Genomic DNA, 22,584 nt, shown 5'->3' with positions numbered 1-22,584 from the left:
CAGTATTGTGCTGATAAATGTTTACCAAATGACACTCTAGTGGGGGAAAACTGATTTGTACTGATAGCCAATTTCTATGGTGTAAATTCTCCTACAATTGCTAATTTCAAGCTACCTATGGGGCTTCACCAAATACAGAGCTGGGAGGAAATGTGCACACCATTATATAACATTTCCACCATACAATACACATAAATAACCTCAAGATTATGGATCATCTATCTCGTAGTAAAATAATTAGTAAATGATGAATTTTGAGTATACTTATTACCTTGGACTTTAATACAATTTGTTTAATGGTAAGTTTATATAATTTCATTTTTAAAAATGATTGTGTTTAACAATTGGCAGGCAAAATAACTGAAAATTTAACCATCAGCTCTCACAAGCTGGGAAGAGCTGGCTCTGACCTACCACTATAATTATTCTACCTATCAAAGTCAATTTCCTGAAAGGGAGAGCACTTGAAGCTGTTATCAGGCTACTATGGTTTTCACTTTACTTTAAAGGAGGTTGGGCGAGAAGGTTTTAGTAGAGAGAGAGGGAAAGAAATGCAAGGACTGGAGTCAGGAACCAATACTCGGAGTGAATGGAGAGCAGGGCTAGGCAGGAAGGGCGTGTCTGCATGCATTTACAGGGTGGGAGAAGACAGAAGAACCAAGATCAGGGAAAGGCTCTTTGTCCTTCTTGACTATTGGTGAAGAGGAGAAAAGCAGACTGGTCCACTTAGCACTTGTAACAAAGGCCAGCGCAGCTCTCAAGGCTTAAGATTCTTTATGAAAGTGCATCACTGAAACCAGTTCAAATACTAGTGCTTTTTGGTACAGAAAACTGTATTTACTATTATTATATTGTTTAGCCGTTCATGTAAATGTTATCAGAAGTAGGTGCAAATAAATTTAAAACAATCTTTAGGATATCTGTAACTTCACTCCTCCCTGGTTTTTATTTGTATTGGCAATATCAGATAAAATTTAGTTTTCAAAATCAAACCAACTACATAAAGTCATTCACAGGATTGGATGGGGTCCTACTGTTTACCCTTAATCAAAGCTCAGAATTACAGTTGACTGTTTTTTTTTCTTGACAACTAGAATAATTCAGTGTGTGTGTGTGTGTGTGTGTGTGTGTGTGTGTGTGTGTGTGTGTGTTTATATACGTTCACAGGGCTGACAGAGTAAGCAAAATGCAGACCATTCCTGGAAGCCTGGATATTGTTGTTGACAACATTCCTTTGGAGCATCCAAGTATGATGTTGATGTCCTAGTTTGCTTATAGAGTTTTTAATATTTAGTGTTATTTTGGTTAGTTGGTTAGATGGTTGGTTACAAAGATTTGTTTGGTGTGGGGTTTTTTCTCAAAGTTTGAGATAAATGGAATTTATTACCTTACAGAAATTTGGGGCTTCTTATTTCTTTATTAAGAAGATAAGTATAGTAGAACAGTAACTATATTCAGGGTAACTTAATACTTATCTGGTGTGCACCATGCACAGAGGAAGGTGTTAAATTATATTATTTAATCTTCAAACCCCTAAAGCTGTGGTCGGCAAACTGCGGCTCGCGAGCCACATATGACTCTTTGGCCCCTTGAGTGTGGCTCTTCCACAAAATACCACGTGCGGGCGCGCACATACAGTGCGATTGAAACTTTGCGGCCCATGTGCAGAAGTCGGTTTTCGGCTCTCAAAAGAAATTTCAATCGTTGTACTGTTGATATTTGGCTCTGTTGACTAATGAGTTTGCCGACCACTGCCCTAAAGGATTGCAAATGCAGAAAGTCAGATTCAGATAGAATGATAGACTAATAACCCATAATGGGAGAATCTATATTCATTCTATCCAGTTCCTATGACTCAAAATACAGGGCTGGTTCTGCCTCCCTGCACTGTCAGTTACTCTGAGCACCATGCAGAGCCCCCAGCGGCCATGCAGTGATTAGAGCTAGAATATCTTTAGACTGTAATTACGCAGAAAGCATTCATCTTTTTCAGAATATGGTCAAAATTCTATTTATGTCAGTGAAATGAAAATTTGAATTTCAGAAGTGTATAGTAAAGAATTAACTTAAAAATAGCCCTAGCCGGTTTGGCTCAATGAATAGAGCATTGGCCTACGGAATGAAGGGTGCCGGGTTCAATTCTGGTCAAGGGCACGTGGGTACCTTGCAGGCTACCGGCCCTGGTCAGGGGTATGCGGGAGGCAACGGATCGATGTGTCTCTCTCACACTGTGTTTTTCTCTGTCTTTCCCTCTTCCTTCCACTCTCCCTAAAAATAAATGGGAAAAAAAATATCCTCAGGTGAGGATTAAAAAAGAAAGAAAGAACTTATAAATAAGAGTTTCAAAATTTATTTCTTAAGTGGTGAGATCAGCTTATTTTGTTAAGTTACTTCTGATTATGCCTGTTAGTGACTTTCTCAGTGATGCAAAGAATGAATCCAGACACCCTAAAATTAACTACAAGCAGGGTGGGATGGGTGCCACAGGATAGCTGAAGCACCATTAGCATTGTGAAGTTTTTTATTTTTATAATTTTTCCACAAAACATCTTATTACGAAACTAGAGGCCCAGTGCGCATGAAATCGTGCACGAGAAATAAAATGAGAATTCTAACTTAAGCCATGTTCCAAATCACTTTTATATTGATTGGGATGAAAAAGAAGAGGACAAACTAAGTCATTTCCTCTCTCTGATGTGAGGGATGTGGCTTTTATTACCTATGGGAAAGAAAAGTAACAAAAGAGAGAGCTAAAATATTCTCTTTGTCAGGACTGTGGGACATTAGAGAAATTCAAATAAATTATAGAAATATTATAATTTATTTTTTTAAAAAAACCTGTAATTTGATTCCCAGCATAGTTAGCTAATAATTTTGCTTTTTTAAATACAGGAAGATTAGAGATGGGATAAAGGAAGGTAGAAGGCCTTGCTATTTTTCAGTACCACAACTTCAGCCTCCAAACTATTTTATCAGAGAAATTTTGATTTATAAATTCCTCATGGTCTTTTTAAGCTGTACTTACAAGATTAGATTTTTAAAAGATTATAAAAACTGAAGAGAAAAATACAATAAATTATAACTAATATTGCAGAGGGGTTTCAGGTCAGGTCTATGTTGTGAAATCACTCTGTAGGGGAAAAAATACTATTAATCCACTTGGTACTATTAGTAATGGACACCCACTATAGGGCAATGGGTGAATCCCTAATACCTGGTGAGTGCACTCAAAGGATCAGTAGCCAAAATTTACTTTTTATATCAAGTTTAATACAAAAAGAAAATAATTATAAACCTATCTGAAAGATTTACCAGTTTTTATGACATCAATTGTATTAAATATATAGTTTGATTGTCTAGCATGCCTAATTCCTACAAATTTTTCATGCTAGCATAATTTAACATAAATTGGCATAAAAGAATGGAGTTTCTATTTTGAGTGGATTAATTTTAAAATATGTTAAGTGTTATTCACTTAAAAAATCATATTAAATGACAAACTCTTATTTTCTGATTTTTAAAGACTGTGTAACATCGTCCTTTATCCCTGTCAAGCCTTTCAATATGATGGCTCAACCAGAACCCACAGTGGAGGTGGAAGAGTTTGTTTACGATTCAACAAAGTATTGCCGTCCTTATAGAGTATACAAAAATCAAATGTATATTTACCCCAAGCACCTCAAGTATGACAGCCAGAAATGTTTCAACAAGGTAGGGTATGGTTCTTAAGTATCATCCTCTGTCTTCACTCTGTTTAGACCATATTAAAATGGTCTCCTGAAAGTTCAAATACAAATTACCATAGTTCGTCACTTTGGAAAAGAAAATGGTTTGAAGAAAATTCTTAATAAAGGGCAATGATGAGTTTCCCGTTAAAAGTGCTTGTGTGACACAATAACTTTCTAAATCAGCCCTAAATAATGTTGTTCTAGACTTTTTTCAGTTTCTTAAGATACTCTGCACATAGCATGCCTGTCCCTCTTAGATATGAGTTTTCTTCTCTTTTATATAATCTCTCCAAATCCTGCTATTTCTGAGCACTATGGATGTCATAAGAAAGTATTGTGTACTGTACATGTTTTGGATTTAATTCAAAGATACTTATTTTAGGTACTTAGATTGTTTTTTTGGTGTTACATTATAGGCCGTTATAGTTTCCATTTCTCTCACTGTAATTTCAGGCACGAAATATAACCGTGTGCATTGAATTCAAAAATTCAGATGAAGAAGGTGCCAAGCCCGTGAAGGTAGGCCAAGTCCACGGGGGACACAACATTAAAGGGTGGGCATGCGCAGAGGTTCTCTCTGCCACCAGGAGGCTTTTTATTCAAGAGTGGTTGAAAGAGAAGCAATGAAACACATGTGTTTTGATGTCCTAAATGTACCTGATAGAATAGCCATCATTAACTAGAGCTATGAGAAATGCCAGGCTGTGGCTCTGTTTAGCTTTTCATGATGGAGAAAAAGGGAAACCAATCTAGTGTGAAATAAATACAAAGATTCCCCCTGGAAGACTTTGCCATTTTCAGAGAGTGGCCTGCCTCTGATTTGGCATGCTTGATTTAAATGCCACCTCCCAGCTGGCCTGCATGTGGCCTGTGCAGAAGAGTTGCTGCATACTGACCTCTGGCTAATGCACTGGGCCCATGGGATGCTCACATTTATGGAAGGTGCGTGAGGCCAGAGGAGCTGGGAAATGACTCCAGGACTTCAGTGGTCCTGCTTGATGGTCACATGATTTTATAAGATCAATAAAACTATGATGTTTGTATGAATTGTGCTGTTTTAACCTATAAAGCTGCCACTGGGCGGCATTTTTCAGAGTTCATATTTTATATAAACTTTTTATTTTATGGGCTTCAAACATAAAATAACCTATAAAAATAGGGAGGAAAATAGTTTCTAGTTGGCCGGTGGCCACATCTCCCCAGTCGCAGTGAATCAGAGAAAGGACAAAACCAGTTGCTAATGAACCCCACAGTCATCTGAGATCTCCTCTGAAAGCCCTCTGTCAGGTACCAATTGAGTTCTCTGCGTTAAGAAGGTCAGAAGAACAATAACCAATTTGAGGGATTGAGTGAGTCATGCTATAGAGAGACTTCTTTAAAATAGTCTCGAGCTGCTCTCTGCATCCACAGGTTCCAAGTTCCACAACACATTAGCATCAGGAGAGAAAAAAGGAAGTGAAATGGAGTAGCCAAGCAAACAAAGGCAGTGACCAGATGGCAGACAAACCAGGCTGTTAGAGCAGCGTTCATGTGGAAAATTCTAGGAAAGAAGGATAGTAGCAGGTGTGGGGCCACTGTTTCACTGCATTCGAAAGCATCACACAGATACCGCAGATGTCAGAAGATGCATCCTGAGCCTTGGGCAAAGGGAGCCTTTAAGCTGCATGAGTAGGAAGTGCCCTTGTCACCTCTCCTGGCCTGATTAGGGGCTGGGATCGAATGGTAATTTAGTATGGCGGAGCCGGGAGCCAACTCTGTCCTTCCTGCTCAGCATTCTTGGTTGGGGGCTGGCATGTCAGGGGCTAGGGTCCAACCAAGCCTGCGGTCACCCAGCTGATTGCCTCAAACTCTAGGCCCGCACTGAATAGTCCCATAGGAATCAGAATGGGGCAAATGCGGTCTCATCTCCTAGTCATCAAAGTTAGGTAATGAGCTGATTTGGGTGTTCAGTGTCAATGTAATACCTACACCATGAATTAAAGCCTTCACATTTTTCTTTAGCAGCACCCCATTGTATAATAAATTCAGGGCAGCAGGTCAATGGAGTTCAAGGGCACTTAGATGTCACCTAGGCCTGCAAGTATCACAAAATTTATCTTGGTCCCAGGATTGGTAACTGAACAGTTGTGGCCTTTATTGTGCTCAGGGTCAATTTCAGATGCTCATAATTATTCAACTCATAACTTTTTAAACAGTGTATTTATGGAAAACCTGGAGGGCCCCTCTTCACCTCAGCCGCCTACACAGCAGTTCTGCACCATTCCCAGAATCCGGATTTCTCAGACGAGGTAAGGGCCAGGCCTCCACTGCCCCCAGCAGCTCCTGAAATGATGGGTGAGTGGGCCAGATAGCACACAATATAAACACTCAGTCTAGCCCACACCACAGACTGAAGACCTGCCTGGGCAGCTGCGTTACTTGACCAAGATTTAGAAATTACATTAATTGACAGTTGCTCCAAAAGTATGTTGCAAATTCCATTAGTTCAGTCCAGAGTTGTCTTTTTCTCTTATTTCTCTGGTCAATATAATAAAGATTGTGTTAGATAGCTTTTACCAATCAATTCCATATCATAATGAAAAGAACAAACGAATACATACACTATGAGCCCACACTATTGCTTATAATCTGTGTGAACTTGGGTGACCTTGGACCCCCCCCCCATCTCTAAACATGGCATGGAATAAACCCTGCCCTGGTCAACTCTCAAGACTCTCTTATTACCTGTGTGAAAAGAGAAAAATTCATTATATTACATTGTTAATCATGGAAAATTTGAACTGTATATTGGCTTTTTTTAAACCAGGTTAGCATGCTGGTATATAAAGAATATTTAAGCTTGCAAACCATTACCATTCAGGACTTCGCAAACTTTATCATGTGTCAGAATCACCTGGAAGGCTTGTTAAAACGCAGATTATTGGAAGCCTCCCCAAATTTTTGGATTCCATATGACTGCAATGGGGCCTGAGAATTTGCATGTCTAACAAGTTTCCAGGTGACAATGATGCCACTGTTAGTTCCAGGGACAACACTTTGATAATCAGGTTATTAAATTTTTTCTTGAATAATGTGAAAATAAATTATAGAGATGGAAAAATGATAGATAGATAGATAGATAGATAGATAGATAGATAGATAGATAGACAGATAGATAGACTAATAAATAAGCTGGTAGATAAATTTGCATGGCTCTATATCACGTTATGGCTTGATTTGACTATTCTGGAAACTACTTAAGTTGCTGATAAGGAATGGAATGCAGCTTGCCTGCGCGGGATCCTGGGATTCCAGTCTGAAGTGGTGATCAGAAGACGTGGGTCCTTGCCCTAGAAGATCTCATTACTGACAAGGCCATAATCTCAATGACTCCAAGCCTGCGAACATATCTCATCTTCGTTTACCCTCTATCATCCCACTCGCCAGGCTATTGGGGGGTGGGTTAAATGGCAATGTATGTGACAGATGTTTGGAAACTGCAAAGCTCTATAAAATGTAGAGGGTTTCAAAACACATCTTTCCAAGAATATGGAGTTTGATTCTCATTAAGAATATTCTTAACCTACATCAACTTTGTTTTATGTTTATCCAGAAGCATTATAACTACAGTGTGGCCTCTTCATAAAATGGCTTATTACTTAGTTACCACAATCTCACTGTACTACATATATTTTTGTTATTTTCTAAAATGGATAAACTCCATACTTAAGTTACATCATATATTACTACCATGTTTCTCAGTAATGTGCCTGTTATTGCCTGGGGAATCTTATTAAAATTCAGATTCTGATTCCATATGTCTGGGGTAGGGTCTAAGACTCTGTACTTCTAATGAGCTCCCAAGAGATGCTCATACAACTGGTTCCATGCACACCTGTTGGGAGACAAAGAATTCCTCTTCTCTCATTTTGTGTCCCTTCACAATAGATCCTCAGTCTGTGCCTTCTTTACTTTCTACAGTTATGTCCATGTGTGTGTATTTAATCCATACTATAACAGCATGAATTATCTAATGAGACATACTAGGTATTCTAAATTATCACAATCAACCACAATACAGAAGTGAAAATATCAACATCTTAACACATTACTGCTAGCAGGATGGGTATTGATTGAGAGTTAAATCAGTACTTCTGACACTAATAATTAAACATAGACCTAGATTTCATGAAAGAATTCTTTAAAGAATTTTGTCTTGCTCTGACCATGGGCAAATTATTTTAAACTCAGTCCAACTATTATCTCTTTCATTGCAGGTGAAAATTGAGCTGCCAACACAACTCCATGAGAAACACCATATTCTGTTTTCTTTTTATCATGTCACTTGTGACATAAATGCAAAAGCAAATGCCAAAAAGAAGGAGGCTCTGGAAACATCAGGTACTGACAGGAAGCAATCAGAGATAGCTTTACATGTCATTTGTTGGACTTGAATTGGAGAGTATTTTAAAAGCTCTGATTTATTCCATTTTTAGGGAAGTTTTATAATCATAAATAATAAATAACTGTATTGTTCCTCCTCCCCATGGAGGTTTGTACTCAAAAGTTTACTCTTTGTTGTTCCTCTGCACAGTTGGATATGCGTGGCTTCCTCTGATGAAACATGATCAGATAGCTTCTCAAGAGTACAATATCCCAATAGCTACAAGCCTGCCTCCTAATTATTTACGCTTTCAAGATTCTGCAAGTGGAAAGGTATTGAATGATGTATAATTTAAGAGAAAGAAATACATGAGCTAAATGGCATGAGGTTATCCTCTTTCTGCTATTTAAATTAACCCAACCATGTAGTTATAGTACATCCATTATAATTATGAATCAAGTGCACCTACGATATTTCATATATCTTGTTTACTTTATGGCCAATAGAGATGATCTATTAGCAATGATCCCTTGATACCACACTGGTTTCATTCATCAATATTGCCAGGTGTATTTGTATCTTTTATTTCCTCTATATATAGATTAATGGATCACGATGGCAAATGAACATATACTAAATAACCTATTTATCCGCTTTCTCTCAAATTGCCACAGTGACAGTAACAAACTTTTTTTTGCAGCACGGTGGGAGTGACATGAAATGGGTTGATGGTGGGAAACCACTTTTCAAAGTATCGACATTTGTTGTGTCAACAGTGAATACTCAGGTGAGCATGGTGTCTGAAATGTCAGCATCTTGTCCAACAGGTGGAATCATAAGGTGTCTCCTATATTTACAGGAGGAGACTCACCATTTTACAGGGTGTCAGAAGAGCTGGTGATTGAAAAGGAACAATGTTTGTGGCATAATTATATGCCTCTCCCAGGGGAGATAGAACGTCCTAATCTATAGAAGTCCAGCACCAAAGTACTAGAGTGTATTTATCAGGATGACACCTTCCTTGGAAGATGGTTTGCTTCCACTGACAACACCCAAGTGTTAAAAATGTGAAATGTTAGAAATAAAGACTTTGGACCTTTACCTGAAAACTAACTCTGACTCCCAATGCCCAGCCAAAGCTTCCCTAATGGGAAGGCCATGAGGGCAGCAGAACTGCATCTAATAACTGCCTTGGCCAACTTCTGGCTTAGTGACCCTGGGCAAGTCACTTCACCCCGAATTCGCTGTTTCCTCATCAGGAAAAGGATAACAATTAAATCTCTCTACCCAAGGGTGTGGTGATGATTAAAATGAGAAACTACATGTGAAAATATTTCATGAACTGCAAAATGCGATACAAATATAATTATGATCATTGTACATTACCACAAACTCACCCCTCCCATTGTGAGGCATATTTTACACCAATGTGAGCATATTCCTGGCACCAATTATAAACTGCAAAGCAAATTATCACAAGTACCTAGAACACGTTTTTCTCCTTCCTTAAATTCTCTGTGTGTCTGCTTTTCGATTTTTGTTTCGTGCTGCTTTAAATTTAGTACATACATGTTTGCTAAGAAAAAAGAAACAAATTAGGACCACACATAGATCAGATCAAAACGTCTCTCAGTAATCATGGGTGCCTCAAGCCAGATGTAATGCTATTTCCCAAACCACAGATGGCCTTCTAGAATTGATAAATACCAGAGAAAGACCCAGAGAGTGTATCTGACCCCTCAGCATAGAATTTAGAGAATGTCCAAAGTGCCACTCTCTTCAGTGAATACCATTCAAGGGCGTATCAATCTGCAGGGGCTGCCATAACAAAATACCACAGATGGGGTAGCTTAAACAATAGATATTTATTTCTCACAGTTCTGGAAGCTGGAAGTCCAAGATCAAGGCATCAGCAGAGTTGGTTCCTTCTAAGGCCTCTCTCCTTGGCCTTCTCACTGTGTCCCCATGTGATTGTTCCTCTGTGCGTGCACATGTCTGGTGTCCAAATTTTGCTTTTATAAGGACATCAGTTATATTGGACTACAGCCACTCTAACTGCCTCACTTTAACTTAATTACTTCCAAACACAGTCATAACCTGTGGTACTGGGAGTTAGAACATCAACCTATAGATTTGGGGGGACACAAAGGGTAAGAGTCATGTCATCTCATGACGTTAGTGTGCACTTCCTAGTTTTTTATTAGCTCTGGCAGTTAAGTCTGAAAAGGTCCCTATGCATTCCTCATGTGTGTTAAGGAATATGTAAGAAAAATTGATAGAAGTCTATGGAAGAAACAGGAGCAAAAATAGGAAAGAAGATAATTTTTTAAAAAAATAAAAAAGGTAGAAAGCCAAGGAAAGTAATTCTCCAGCCATAACCATGTAGCCGAGAAGGAAAACAAGTCTATGAGCATGAAATAGGGAGGAGAGTTGGCTTTGTAGTTTATTTCAACTGTAGCCCTCCATGAGAAGCGGAAATGAAAGCTCTGTCATTGAGGCTTTCATAAAACACTTGCACATGAAGGCATTGAGCCTACAGAAAGGCTGCCTCCCATCACCGTGATTGTTACACAGTTTACATGTCCTCAGAAATAAACACTTTTATTCTTACTGTTTCAGGATCCATATGTGAACGCATTTTTCCGAGAGTGCCAAAAAAGGGAGAAAGATATGTCTCAGTCACCTACCTCAAATTTTGTCCGCTCTTGTAAGGTAACGTGACATGCAAATCATTTCAGTGGTCTTTGGGGGAGAAATGGGCAAAAGTGACCTTTGTAATTTTCATTGACTCACAAACTAAGAGGTAATTATCACTGAAGATTTTTAAATGCCTTATCAATTAAGAGAGTCAATTATTTCATTTCACAATTCCTTAATAGTTTCTGTCTGTGGGTTAATAAACAAGCATAGGCAGGTGTTTCAAAATAAGAATGAAAAGTAAAGCCAATTTATTTTAAATTAGTTTTTAAAATCCCATTGCCACATTGCCCCCACTCCTGCATGCCATGCTAAATGCAATGAGGAGCAAGTTCTGAAAACTATCAGCAGAATATGTTTTCAATTTAATCAGTACCCTTTTGTTTCCTGTTGGTTTACTACAGAACTTATTGAATGTGGAAAAGATTCATGCGATCATGAGTTTTCTGCCTATAATCTTGAACCAGCTCTTCAAGGTTTTGGTCCAGAATGAGGAAGATGAAATAAGTACAACTGTGACCAGGTATCCATAACATAGTCTTAGGAGAAGAGATTTTTCTCATCTGTGTTTACACAGAACTTTGATTTTAACTGAATGGCCACCTAATTATGTATGCTTGCGTTTCATTTGAACACATATCTCAAATTTAAGTATTTCTTACTCTTGATTTCTAATCATCTGTTGTTATCATTGAGTAAAAGACTAGACCTCTTTTTCAACTTTTCTTTGTGATATTTAATTAAACTTTTTAATTTGAGGTAATTATAGATTCACATGCCATTGTAGGAAATAAGGCAGAGAGATCCCATGCAATTTACCCAATTTACCCCAAAGGCAGCATTTTGCAAAACTGCAGTACAGTAGCACTACCAGGATATTGACATTGATAGACTCAGGATACAGAGCACTCCATCTCCACAACTGTTTCCCTCTCATCCCCACCCACACTCCTCATCCCAGGTAACTACTCAGCTGTTCTCCATCTCCAAAATTTTGTCATTTTAAGAAATAAAAAATTGTATACATATATCTACACTGAAAAGAAAGATGCAAATTGACCATACCTCCGTGATGCCCACCAGCCAATCAGGAGTGAGTATGCAGATTAACCCAACAAAGATGGTGGGTTAATTTGCATATGCAGGCACAAGGCTCTGCCCAAGTGAAGACTGAAGACTGAAGGCTCTGCTGCAGCTGGAGCCAAGCCTAAAGGCTGAAGGCTTGGCTCTGCTGAAGGCTGAAGGCTCGGCTCTGCTGTGGCACGGGTCCCAGGTGCTGGAGGAAAACCAGTGCCAGCAGCCAGGGGAAGGAAGGCCTATTGCACGAATCTTCATGCAACGGGCCTCTAGTGTGTGAGTGTGTGTGTGTGTGTGTGTGTGTGTATATATATATATATATGTGTGTGTGTGTGTGTATATATATATATATATATATATATATATATATATATATACATATATTTCATCTATATATCTATACACATATCTATCTCTATATCTACCCTTTGAGATTGTTTTTTTCTTTTTCACTCAGATTAATCCCCTAGAGAGTCATCCAGGTTGTTGCATCTATCCATAGTTCCTTTTTTTTTTATTTCTGAGTAGTGTTCCATATCACAATATGTTTAACAATTCACCAGGTTGTTTCCAGTTTGGGGTAGATTTGGGGTAAATATAAGTTCTCATATCACTAAGAAAAATGCCCAGTGTGATTGCTGGGTTGTATGACAGTTTTCAAGAAAATGTTTTCCACAGTGGCTGTACCATTTTACATTCCCAACAAATCTTTTTCTTTTTTTTTTAATATTCTATTTTTCTTCAACTCTTCTCACTTTAGGTTTGTCTATACTACACATTCTTCCAACATTACTAATTTGTCTGGTGACTTTGCAATCACAATTTCCTCTTCAGAGAAATCATGTTTTGAATTATTGAATCATCTATTCCAAATGTTTTTCAATTAGTCACAGCATTCCAGAAATAAAATTACTCTTAGTATTGACATGTTTGCAGTACCTTCTCAACTCACAGGCATATGATTAGCCTTTTTCGGAAGGAGAGTCCTTAGCCATGGTGTTTTTTTTCCCCCAATATTTTTATTGACTTCAGAAAGGAAGAGAGACAGAGAGAGAGAAAGAAACATCAATGATGAGAGAGAATCATTGATCAGCGGACTCCTGCACGCCCCTCACTGAGGATGGAGCCTGCAACCCGGGCATATGCCCTGACCAGGAATCTAACTGTGACCTCCTGGTTCATAGTTTGATGCTCAACCTCTGAGCCACGCTGGCCAGACTCTTTGTCCTTGTTTTTAAAGTGGAGCCATGAAGCTCTGGAAAGTTAAGGCAGCTCTAACAGTTCTATAACCAGCCAGTTCTAGACACAGATTAAAAGTCCCCAACTCTATCTTCAATGGGTGCTGTTATAGCATGAGTATATGGGTCTGTGTTGACAAGATTCCTAAGTATTTCAGCTGATAGATCTGTTGAAATTCTGAGATATTCCTAAACATGACAGCTCCATGTGGAGTAACTGGAAGTGTTCATGTGAAAATATCAGTCCTCACCATCACTGCTATAGAAACCCTGTCCTAGCTAAGGGTGGGGAAAAAAAAAAGACTATACATCTTAACCTAACTACTTTTTCCAAAAGCATTAACATATAGTGCCTCTAGGTTGGAAGTGAAGCCCTTTTAAAAATGAATATGATCATTCAAGGTTAAAGATCTTAAGTTTTAATCAGGCACTAAAAATGATCCTTTTTCCAAGAAGTCAGTGTCACCAAACATAGGAACCATAATAGCACATTCAACTCAGGCAAAAAGAAATCTCCAATGTGATACTACAGCCATAAGATATTACTTATATCTAGTTTTTAGAGATATCAAGGTTGGAAATGGCAAACAGGTACTATAGATATTAAATAATATTGGAGGGGTAGGGGGAAGGAGGGAAAGTCTGAAATTCATTCATTCATTCATTCATTAACTAGTAAGCACCAGTTTTCAAGCACTCCTGTGACAAACCAAGTGGAATTTTTCTGCCTTCTCCAGAAAGGCCACTGAACATCTGTTTTTTCCAGGGTTCTGACTGACATCGTTGCCAAGTGCCACGAGGAACAGTTGGACTATACCGTCCAGTCATACATTAAGGTATGAAATCACCACTTGGACATTGGTCCTATGCCCTTATGCTGTGTGGCTTGTCTCATTTCCTGTCTACATAAGTGGGAAATTTTTCTCTTTAGCTGGATAGTGCCCACCATAGTAATACCAAGCATTCCTCTTAGCTACTTAGAATTTCTTCTCTTTGCATTGATGGGCTAGATGTATTGTTTGAATGTATAAGTGAATAAATAACATGTACATATGCAAATGAATATTTATATGGGGAAAAACAGCCAAGAAGTTTGAGCTAGAGAAGAAAATATTGTCCTTTGAACGTCAACATTATAAGAAATCAAATTTTTGTGTAAATTTAAGGAAGATTTTTCCTGTTGGTTTGTTGAATGCTCTATGTTTCTTCTATAATGTTTTCTTAGCTTTTCTTATTGTTTTCTCAGGCATTATTTCATTTTCCCAGTTACTGTATATTTGTACCTGCTTCTGGTATGTTAAGTCCTTTATCCTCCGGCATGAACCACTAGCCCATTCCATCAACTGTTCACTGCTTCTTCCAGTGTCCTTCAAGTTTATATTCTCATTTCCAGTTGGCCTGTGAATTAATGCCCGTGAACTTGCGATGATGTTTGCACATTATAAATCCTGTCTGAATGTCATCTTCTTGAATTAAAAAAAAAAAAAAACTCAACCAGAGATAGCTTAGTTCACTTTATGATGCATAGAGGACCTAAATTTCTATTTTTGCTATGCACAGGTGAAATCTTTTTAAGATATAGACCATTTTAATTAAAATAATATATTCCACTAATACATATGGATAGACATATACCCATATATTTTAGATGTCTAGAAAGGTGACTAGAAAAGAATTTACAGTCTTTTGTGCTAGAAACTTGGGACGGGGGGGGGGGGGGTGTTTTTCTTTTAAAAAAAAAAACTGTTGTAAAAGGAAACAAATACCTGCCAGAAATGTTAGGTGGTTTCCCAAATACCTTACTTTAAGTGTATGCCCAGATACCCAAAAATAGTCAGTTATTTCACAATCATTTCCCTCTGCTCTAATTTTACTCAATATGATCTACATTTCATTTGCAGAAAGCCAGATTCTTAGATTCACCTATAAATGCCTTTTTAATTTGCTCTCTGTTTAAAGATAGAGTCTTTGCATACTTTTATATGGTGCTGATTAATTTATATTCAACAGAACCATCTACTGAACTTTCACTCACTCAATGCTTACCTCAATTTCCCATTTCATTCTTCAAAGGGACTGAGACAAAAAAAAAAATTCTCCAGTCCACATTACACAAAGTCCTCTCCATTTCAATGCAGTTATTATATACTTTATTCCAATGGAATCATTGAAAATTACATTAAGAATCCACTGGTGTTGTGACATTTTTGTGACAGTCAAGTCTAGATCTTAAGAGAACCTTTAAATCAGCTCTCAGACTCCATCTGTGACACTCTTGGAGATGTATATTGGCAGTGCATCCTGGGATGGCCTTTATTTCTAACCAGGATGTTTGAAATATCCCGATGAGATCATTTGATTTTGTAATAAGAGACTGCTATTTTAGCTTGCTCTGAAGGGATTCAAATTCAGAAATACACCTATGTGGAATTTCAAGCTGATAACAATTCCTAAAGATGTTCTATAACACATTTTCATAATCTAAAACAAATTCAGCCTAACAAATATAACCAGCTAAAATTTTACTCTGAAAAGATCATTAAAGTAGCAAGTGGGAACCTAGATTCCAGTCAAGGTTAAATAGTTAACTTGAGCAGTCAGCTTCTCTGAACCTCACTTTACTCCTCTGTGAAGTGAGATGGGATAGACCAGATGAACTTCCAGCTCTATGATTCTATGATTGGACTCCTGTTGTAGTACATGGTTGATAGTCTGAGCTTGACCAAGGAGTCTGATTTTTTTTTTCCTTTGGTGGGAAAAGTTATTATTTAACATGTAGATAGATATTAAGCCCCACAACTAGGAGTGTAATGAAAACTGATGGTCTGGTACCTATACATGCTTTGATGTCCTTGAGAGATGTGATATTCAATGCAATTAATATTTATTCAGAAGCAAACTAAACACCATTTCAAGTTCAGTGGTGCTAAATACTGCTAACTCACCCATCTATGGTATCCAAAATACACACATACACCATGTCTTTTTCAAAAATGTATGTCTAAAGTTAATCTAATAAAATGCCTTGGGTTACAGAAATTCATGGAACTGATATGTGATGACAAAAATTTTAAAATAAGAATAGTTCAGAACTAGTCATAATGCCCTTAGGCCTAAATGACTGTGCATGATACTAGGTGATTATGACATTACCTCACATGAGTCATGATCAAGGGGAAAAAAATCATATTACTCTTGACTTTAACTAGTTTCGTGCATCTCTTAGCTTTGTCTTTCTCTTCTGGGATGAACTTGGAGAAGTCAGGCCCCATCAGGACACTTAACTGTTGATGAACTATGAAGTTCAAACAAATAATTACAGATCCAAATTTGAATGTGCCTCTGCTTTGAGTTTCTTGCTTGCCTTCACTCCTGATTGTAATGAAGTCTGAATCGTGGATATTCTGAAAAATGACCTCCCTTGAGGCAAACCAAACTCATAAGTAAAATGGTATAATTCAGTGATAAGCATTTTATATTTGAAATATACATGTAAAAATTGATGGTAATATTCTTAAAATAGATGAAGAAAAACTGAAAACTAAAACCATTACATGCACTCAGTTGTGCATGCCAAAACCAATCTTCTGAGAAATAAAAAAGTGAGTAGGTGTTATCTTACTGATGACCAATGTTCATGATCCTTTGATGGCTGTGCCTAAGCATGAGATGGTAGGCCCTGGGCATGTGGGGAGCTCATCTACTGGCCTCTGGAAAGCACCTGCTTCCCCACTTGGCTATTTGAGTGGGTGCTCTACCCTTTCAGGATGAAGAAATGCTACCATGCCACCTGTTACCAGTGGAAGGAAGGAGAAGGGGAAATGTGTCCTAAGTAGGTGGGTCAAAGCCCTCCATGTTTCCTTGAATCTGCTAAATTGCACTCTGACTCTTCCTTTGATTTCTACAAAAAGAGTTTCAAGGAGAGCTTAGGTGAGCCAGGCCCTACCTGTGCAAAGTCGTAAATAGGAACAGGTGTGTACTGCTCTTCTCATTGGGCCTTCATTTATTTCATGACAAAATCTGGTATGAGCAGATAATTTTGAGTTATGAGTTATTCATGGAACATTATTTCTGAAGCATTGTTTTCTTAAAGCATATTACTTATTTCACTTTTTGGATTTTGTTCAGTTCGTGTTCAAGACCAGGGCATACAAGGAGAGAACGATACATGAGGAACTGGCTAAAAATGTGACTGGTCTTTTGAAATCAAATGACTCAACAACAATTAAGCATGTCTTGAAGGTAAGGAATTGAAAGATGATTCTTTCATTGTTAGTATAAGGTTCACTCTCACCCTCAGGAGGTGATAACATCCACTGATTTTCACAGATCATTTCTCTTATAGTTTCTAGTATAAACATATTGAAACTGTAGCATATAAAAGCATTAAGCAAGAGAGGTCTATGTCAACAGAAAAGATCACCTTAAGAATAAAATGGACCTTAGTTAAGTTCTTTAGCCTAAAGACAGAATAAATGTCTAAGAAGAGTTATCTCAAACATTCTTCTAAGTATAATAAAAATCAAGTATGTTGAGTTTATTAGGCACAATATATACCAACAAAAGGATTAATGATATGTTAATAAATATATTGACAACAGAGAGGAAGCCAAAAAACAGCCACTTTTTGACCCCAAAAAGTTGAAACACATAAGGAAGGGATGGTAAAAAGTTTATGAAAAGACAGCTCTAAATTATTATAGAAGAGTGAACTTAGTCCCCAGCTTAATTAATTATCTATCATGATGGGACCCTCAGCTTCATGATGCAACATAAATGAACCTAAAAACAGAATTTGTTGAATGAAAAGGCAATCACAGGAGAATACATACAGGATGATTTCATTTACATAAAGTCAGTGGCAAGCAAAACTAAATGTATTTCTTCATACGTTGAAGAAATACATTTAGTTTTGCTTGCCACTGATCTCTCTGTAGCTCCTGCTGGCTGGCCTCAGGCAGAGGCTAAATTAGCACCTCCTTGGAGATCCAAGAGCCAGTGTACCCAGGGGTCAGAGTGGGACCATCCAGATTACAACTCCTCAGATTCATAAGGGACACACTCAGGGGAAGAAGAAAAAAAAGGTAAAGATAAAAATTATGAACAACAAATACATATCTATCAACAAGTGAATCTAAAAATCAAGTGAATAAAAAATCTGATGAACAGAATAAACTGGTGAATATAATAGAATCAGGGGCATAGAAAGGGAGTGGACTGACACTTCTCGGGGGACAGCGGGAAGGGGTGGTGGGGTGCAGGAAGAGACTGGACAAAAATCGTACACCTATGCATGAAGACAGTGGTGGGGGGTAAGGGCAGAGGGTGGGGTGGGAACTGGGAGGAGGGAAGCTATGGGGGGGAAAAAGAGGAACAATTGTAATAATCTAAACAATAAAGATTTATTGAAATGAAAAATAAATAAAAGCAATGGGAAAGATTTTAAAGGAAGGAAAATGGGTGCCTCATCAACCTAACGAAAGACAAATGGAAAACGGAAAAGTCATTAGTAAAATGTTGCTTCAACACACAAAAGAAAGTCTTTTTTGCAATGAATTGTGACTGGCGATGAAAAGTGGATTTATTTTGAGAATCCCAAACGCACAAAATCATGGGTTGATCCAGTTCAAACCATCAACATCGACTGCAAAGCCAAATCACTTTGGAAAGAAGACAATGCTCTGCGTTTGGTGGGATCAGGAAGGTGTGGTGTATTATGAGCTTCTAAAACCAAGTGAAACCATTAATACTGATCACTACTGACAACAAATAATCAATTTGAACCACACTTTAATCATAAAATGACCAGAATGGGCCAGAAGACACGGCAAAGTAATTTTGCTTCATGATAATGCACCATCACACACTTCAAAACCAGTTAAAGACACCTTAAAAGATCTTGCCTGGGAAGTATTTACCCACCCACTGTACTCACCAGACCTTGCTCCTTCAGATTACCACTTGTTCCCATTGATGGCACACGCACTTTCTGAGCAGCACTTCAAAACATGCGAAGAAGTGGAAAATTGGGTCTCTGAATGCCTCAAAAAAAGAAAGGTTCTATTGGGACGGTATCCACAAATTACCTGAAAGATGGGGAAAATGTGTAGCTAGCGATGGACATTATTTTGAATAAAGCACTATTGATGTTTCTCTTGAAATTATCGTGTTTTCTTTGATTACAAAATCTGCATTATTAACCAGTACACCTGGTAAATAAGTGAAACAAATAGAACCTCATGGCTAAATACTGCATAGGACTATTCTTTAATTAGCCATCCCAAATAAACTGGCATCTTGTTTTAAACATCTTTGAGATGACAGAGAAACTTAAATGTCTGCCATTTACTTTTACCATTAGGACTTTGGTATAGATCATCCTCACACATATTATTGCTCTTATGCATTTACTTTCAAAGAACACACTGTAAGATAAAGATTCTGTAATATTACATGATATAAAGAACAGAATTATCATTTTTTCACCATAGGAGAACAAATTGCTCACTGCCTTTTCTTTTCCTAACAGAATTCCTGGTTCTTCTTTGCAATTATCCTGAAATCCATGGCACAGCACTTGATTGACACAAATAAAATTCAGGTAAGCTCATAGGTAAACAATGCTACCCAACAATTATGCTCATGAACATGCTGTCAGTAGTTCCATTGGTATTTACTTTGTAAACCGTAGCAATATATGTTCATTGCTTTTTAAGTAGGAGAAATGACTGTGTGTCACTTTAATCTCCATGGTTTTCCTTCTTGCAGCATGCAAGGCTGGGTACTCAGAATCTTAGAAATTTAGGCTCAGTCTAACATCGATTTTTGTGTTTCTATCTATAGCAAAATGTGAATCTAATGATAAAGTTGACTTGTGAAGATGAATGAATCTTGCCTCTCTCATGAAAAAGGTGCTGTGTAAATTTATGAAGTAGAGCCTGAGATGGGAAGTCTCAGCTGCCTGGATTTCTCCCTTGTGGGCAGGAGTTCAGGCAGCAGGAGTAGATTCCTGGACCTAATGCTGGCCTTTTAGGGACCCATGGAGTTTCATTCCATGTAACACATGTTATCTCCCAACCACACCACTTTGCATCTTGTGGCAGAAATCTCTTGACTTCTGAGGTCCCACTGGCGCCTGCTGTGGCAAATGCTGAGACCATGAAGTTAAGACTGGCTGGTACAAACTTTCATCTATGAATAAGATCTGAGGACCTAACATAAACCATGTTAATTATAGTTGATGATGAAATTTGCTAAAAGAGAATAACTTAAATGTTCTCATCAAAAACAAAAATGAACAAACAAAAAAGATAACTATGTGAAGTGATAGATATGTTAATTAACTAGATGAGGGAAATTCTTTCACACTGCACATATAAATGTATCAAAATATGATCTACACTTTAAATACCTCACAATTTTATATGTCACTTATACCTCAATAAAGCTGAAATAAAATTTTAAAAAGACTAGCTGTATCTCACTACTTATTAGAGAACATTTTAAGCCAATATTTGTACTCATTTAGTTAATCATTGATTGATTTCTTAGAGTTGCTAATTGGGGTATTTCTAGTTTAAAAAAATCAAAGTACTTGATTTTTAACTAAATAGAGAACTATGTGTCTAAGAAAATCTAGAACAATATTTATTAAACTATTAATAGTATTTACTTCCTGAAAGGGAAGAGAGGGGAATTAAGATGTGAGAGGTAATATAATCAATAATATAATAACTATGTATGGTGGGTTCTAGGGTTCTAGACTTATCAGAAAGATTACCTCATTTATATATATAGAAGCCTAAGCAAGCAAACAACCAAACAACGGCGACCGGTCGACTGGTCACTATGATGCACACTGAAAACCAGGGGCAGACGTTCAATGCAGGAGCTTCCTCCTGGTGGTCAGTGCACTCCCACAGCCAACCTCCCACAGCCGGCCAACCTCCCGCAGTCCCTCCCTGCACTGGCCCCTATCGGAACTGGGCAAGAAGGCCCCAATTGGCCCTGATCGCCAGCCAGGCCAAGGGACCCCACCCATGCACAAATTCATGCACTGGGCCTCTAGTAAGTTATATAAATGTCTAATCACTATGCTGTACACCTGAAAATAATGTTGTATATCAAGTGTAATGGAAAAAAAAGATGTGAAAAGTCATAGAAAAATGTTACATGTTTTAATAGTTTGCAATTAAAATATGTTATAATTTACTTTTTAAATGAAAATTTTATTGGCCAAAGGAGAAGGAAACATTAAATGAAAATTATAGAAATCATGACCTTAAAATTAAAAGGGCTTCTATTTTTCACATTATAAAGAAATGATCTATTCTTTTCCTAGCTTTCTCGGGCTCAGAGATTTCCTGAATCATACCAAAATGAATTAGACAATCTGGTCATGGTCCTAGCTGATCACATGATTTGGAAATATAAAGACGCCCCTGAAGAAACAAGAAGGGCCAACCACAGCATCGCCAGGTTTCTGAAGGTACAGTTATGAGATGCAATTCCATTCAAGCTCCCATGCTAATGGATGTGAGATATCCTCAATGTGAATTGATTCAAATCTTCGTTTTTTATGAGTAGTCACAACTAACACTGTTTGATGAATACTTTTATCTATCTTTCCTACTTGAAATACTTTTTACGGTGGTTTTGTTTTTTGTGTGTGGGGGTTTTTTTTGGTTTTTGTTTTTTTGTGGGGTTTTTTTGCCCCTCTCCTCCAAAACTGCCTGCTGTTTACACACTCATTACAGTTAAGAGAGTCTGACAACAGAATAAGAAAGACAGTGAGCAGTTCTCTGATAGAAATCTCAGGATCTCTTACCTTCACTCTTCAAATTCAAGCTGCCTTAACTGAAAGAAAAGCTCCTCTGTTGAAGGAGACCAGTGAGATTTTAAAAGGTTTTTCTGACCCATCTCTGCCACTCCTGTTCCTTCCCAGAGCTGTACAGTACAGGAATGAAATTTGCTAAAGAAAAATAATAAAATGTAACTGTTTAAAAAATAAACACACAAGTAAAAGCTAAAACTTTCTATAGAAAAAGAAAAGGCTCTAATATTTAATTGCAAAGCTTCTAGTGATGTTGTATAAAATTGATTATTATGGGTTTGTAGCTTTCTGATGGGTGTACTATATCTAACATTTTAACTAGTTGACATATGTGGACAAATGCTTAAAAATACTTGAGAGGTTTTTAGAACACTCAGGATACAACACATTTAGTTAAATGTTATTTTATTTCAATAAATTTCATTATCTTTTCAAAATCTTTAATGATCTTTAAAGTAAAATGTTTTAATTTGAAATTTTATCTTTTTTAGCGCTGCTTTACGTTTATGGACCGGGGCTTTGTGTTTAAGATGGTCAACAATTACATCAGCATGTTCTCCTCTGGTGAACTCAAGGTAAGAACCAAGTGCAGGAGTGATTGCTTTCTCAGCTATGGCAGTATAAATAAATAAATTGATCTCTGTGTAT

At 37.5% G+C, this 22,584-nt stretch overlaps 1 protein-coding gene across 10 annotated transcripts in view; it reads left to right on the top strand.

The window, feature by feature from the left end:
- Positions 1-22,584, top strand: part of DOCK10 (dedicator of cytokinesis 10) — a 218,944-nt gene that overhangs the window by 150,810 nt on the left and 45,550 nt on the right. For all 10 annotated transcript variants that reach the window (XM_080670696.1, XM_080670695.1, XM_080670694.1 and 7 more), the window contains exons 16-29: positions 1,168-1,247; positions 3,524-3,711; positions 4,182-4,247; positions 5,924-6,016; positions 7,985-8,108; positions 8,302-8,423; positions 8,792-8,878; positions 10,711-10,803; positions 11,193-11,311; positions 13,870-13,939; positions 17,232-17,345; positions 19,633-19,704; positions 21,445-21,591; positions 22,428-22,511. In XM_080670696.1, coding sequence (XP_080526822.1) covers positions 1,168-1,247; positions 3,524-3,711; positions 4,182-4,247; positions 5,924-6,016; positions 7,985-8,108; positions 8,302-8,423; positions 8,792-8,878; positions 10,711-10,803; positions 11,193-11,311; positions 13,870-13,939; positions 17,232-17,345; positions 19,633-19,704; positions 21,445-21,591; positions 22,428-22,511 — 1,459 coding nt within the window. The remainder of the gene's footprint in view (positions 1-1,167; positions 1,248-3,523; positions 3,712-4,181; positions 4,248-5,923; positions 6,017-7,984; positions 8,109-8,301; positions 8,424-8,791; positions 8,879-10,710; positions 10,804-11,192; positions 11,312-13,869; positions 13,940-17,231; positions 17,346-19,632; positions 19,705-21,444; positions 21,592-22,427; positions 22,512-22,584) is intronic.

This window comes from Plecotus auritus (genome assembly GCF_963455305.1).
Source record: "Plecotus auritus genome assembly, chromosome: 5".
In the NCBI taxonomy this organism is placed as follows: domain Eukaryota; kingdom Metazoa; phylum Chordata; class Mammalia; order Chiroptera; family Vespertilionidae; genus Plecotus; species Plecotus auritus.
This window is presented reverse-complemented; position numbering and strand designations above follow the sequence as displayed.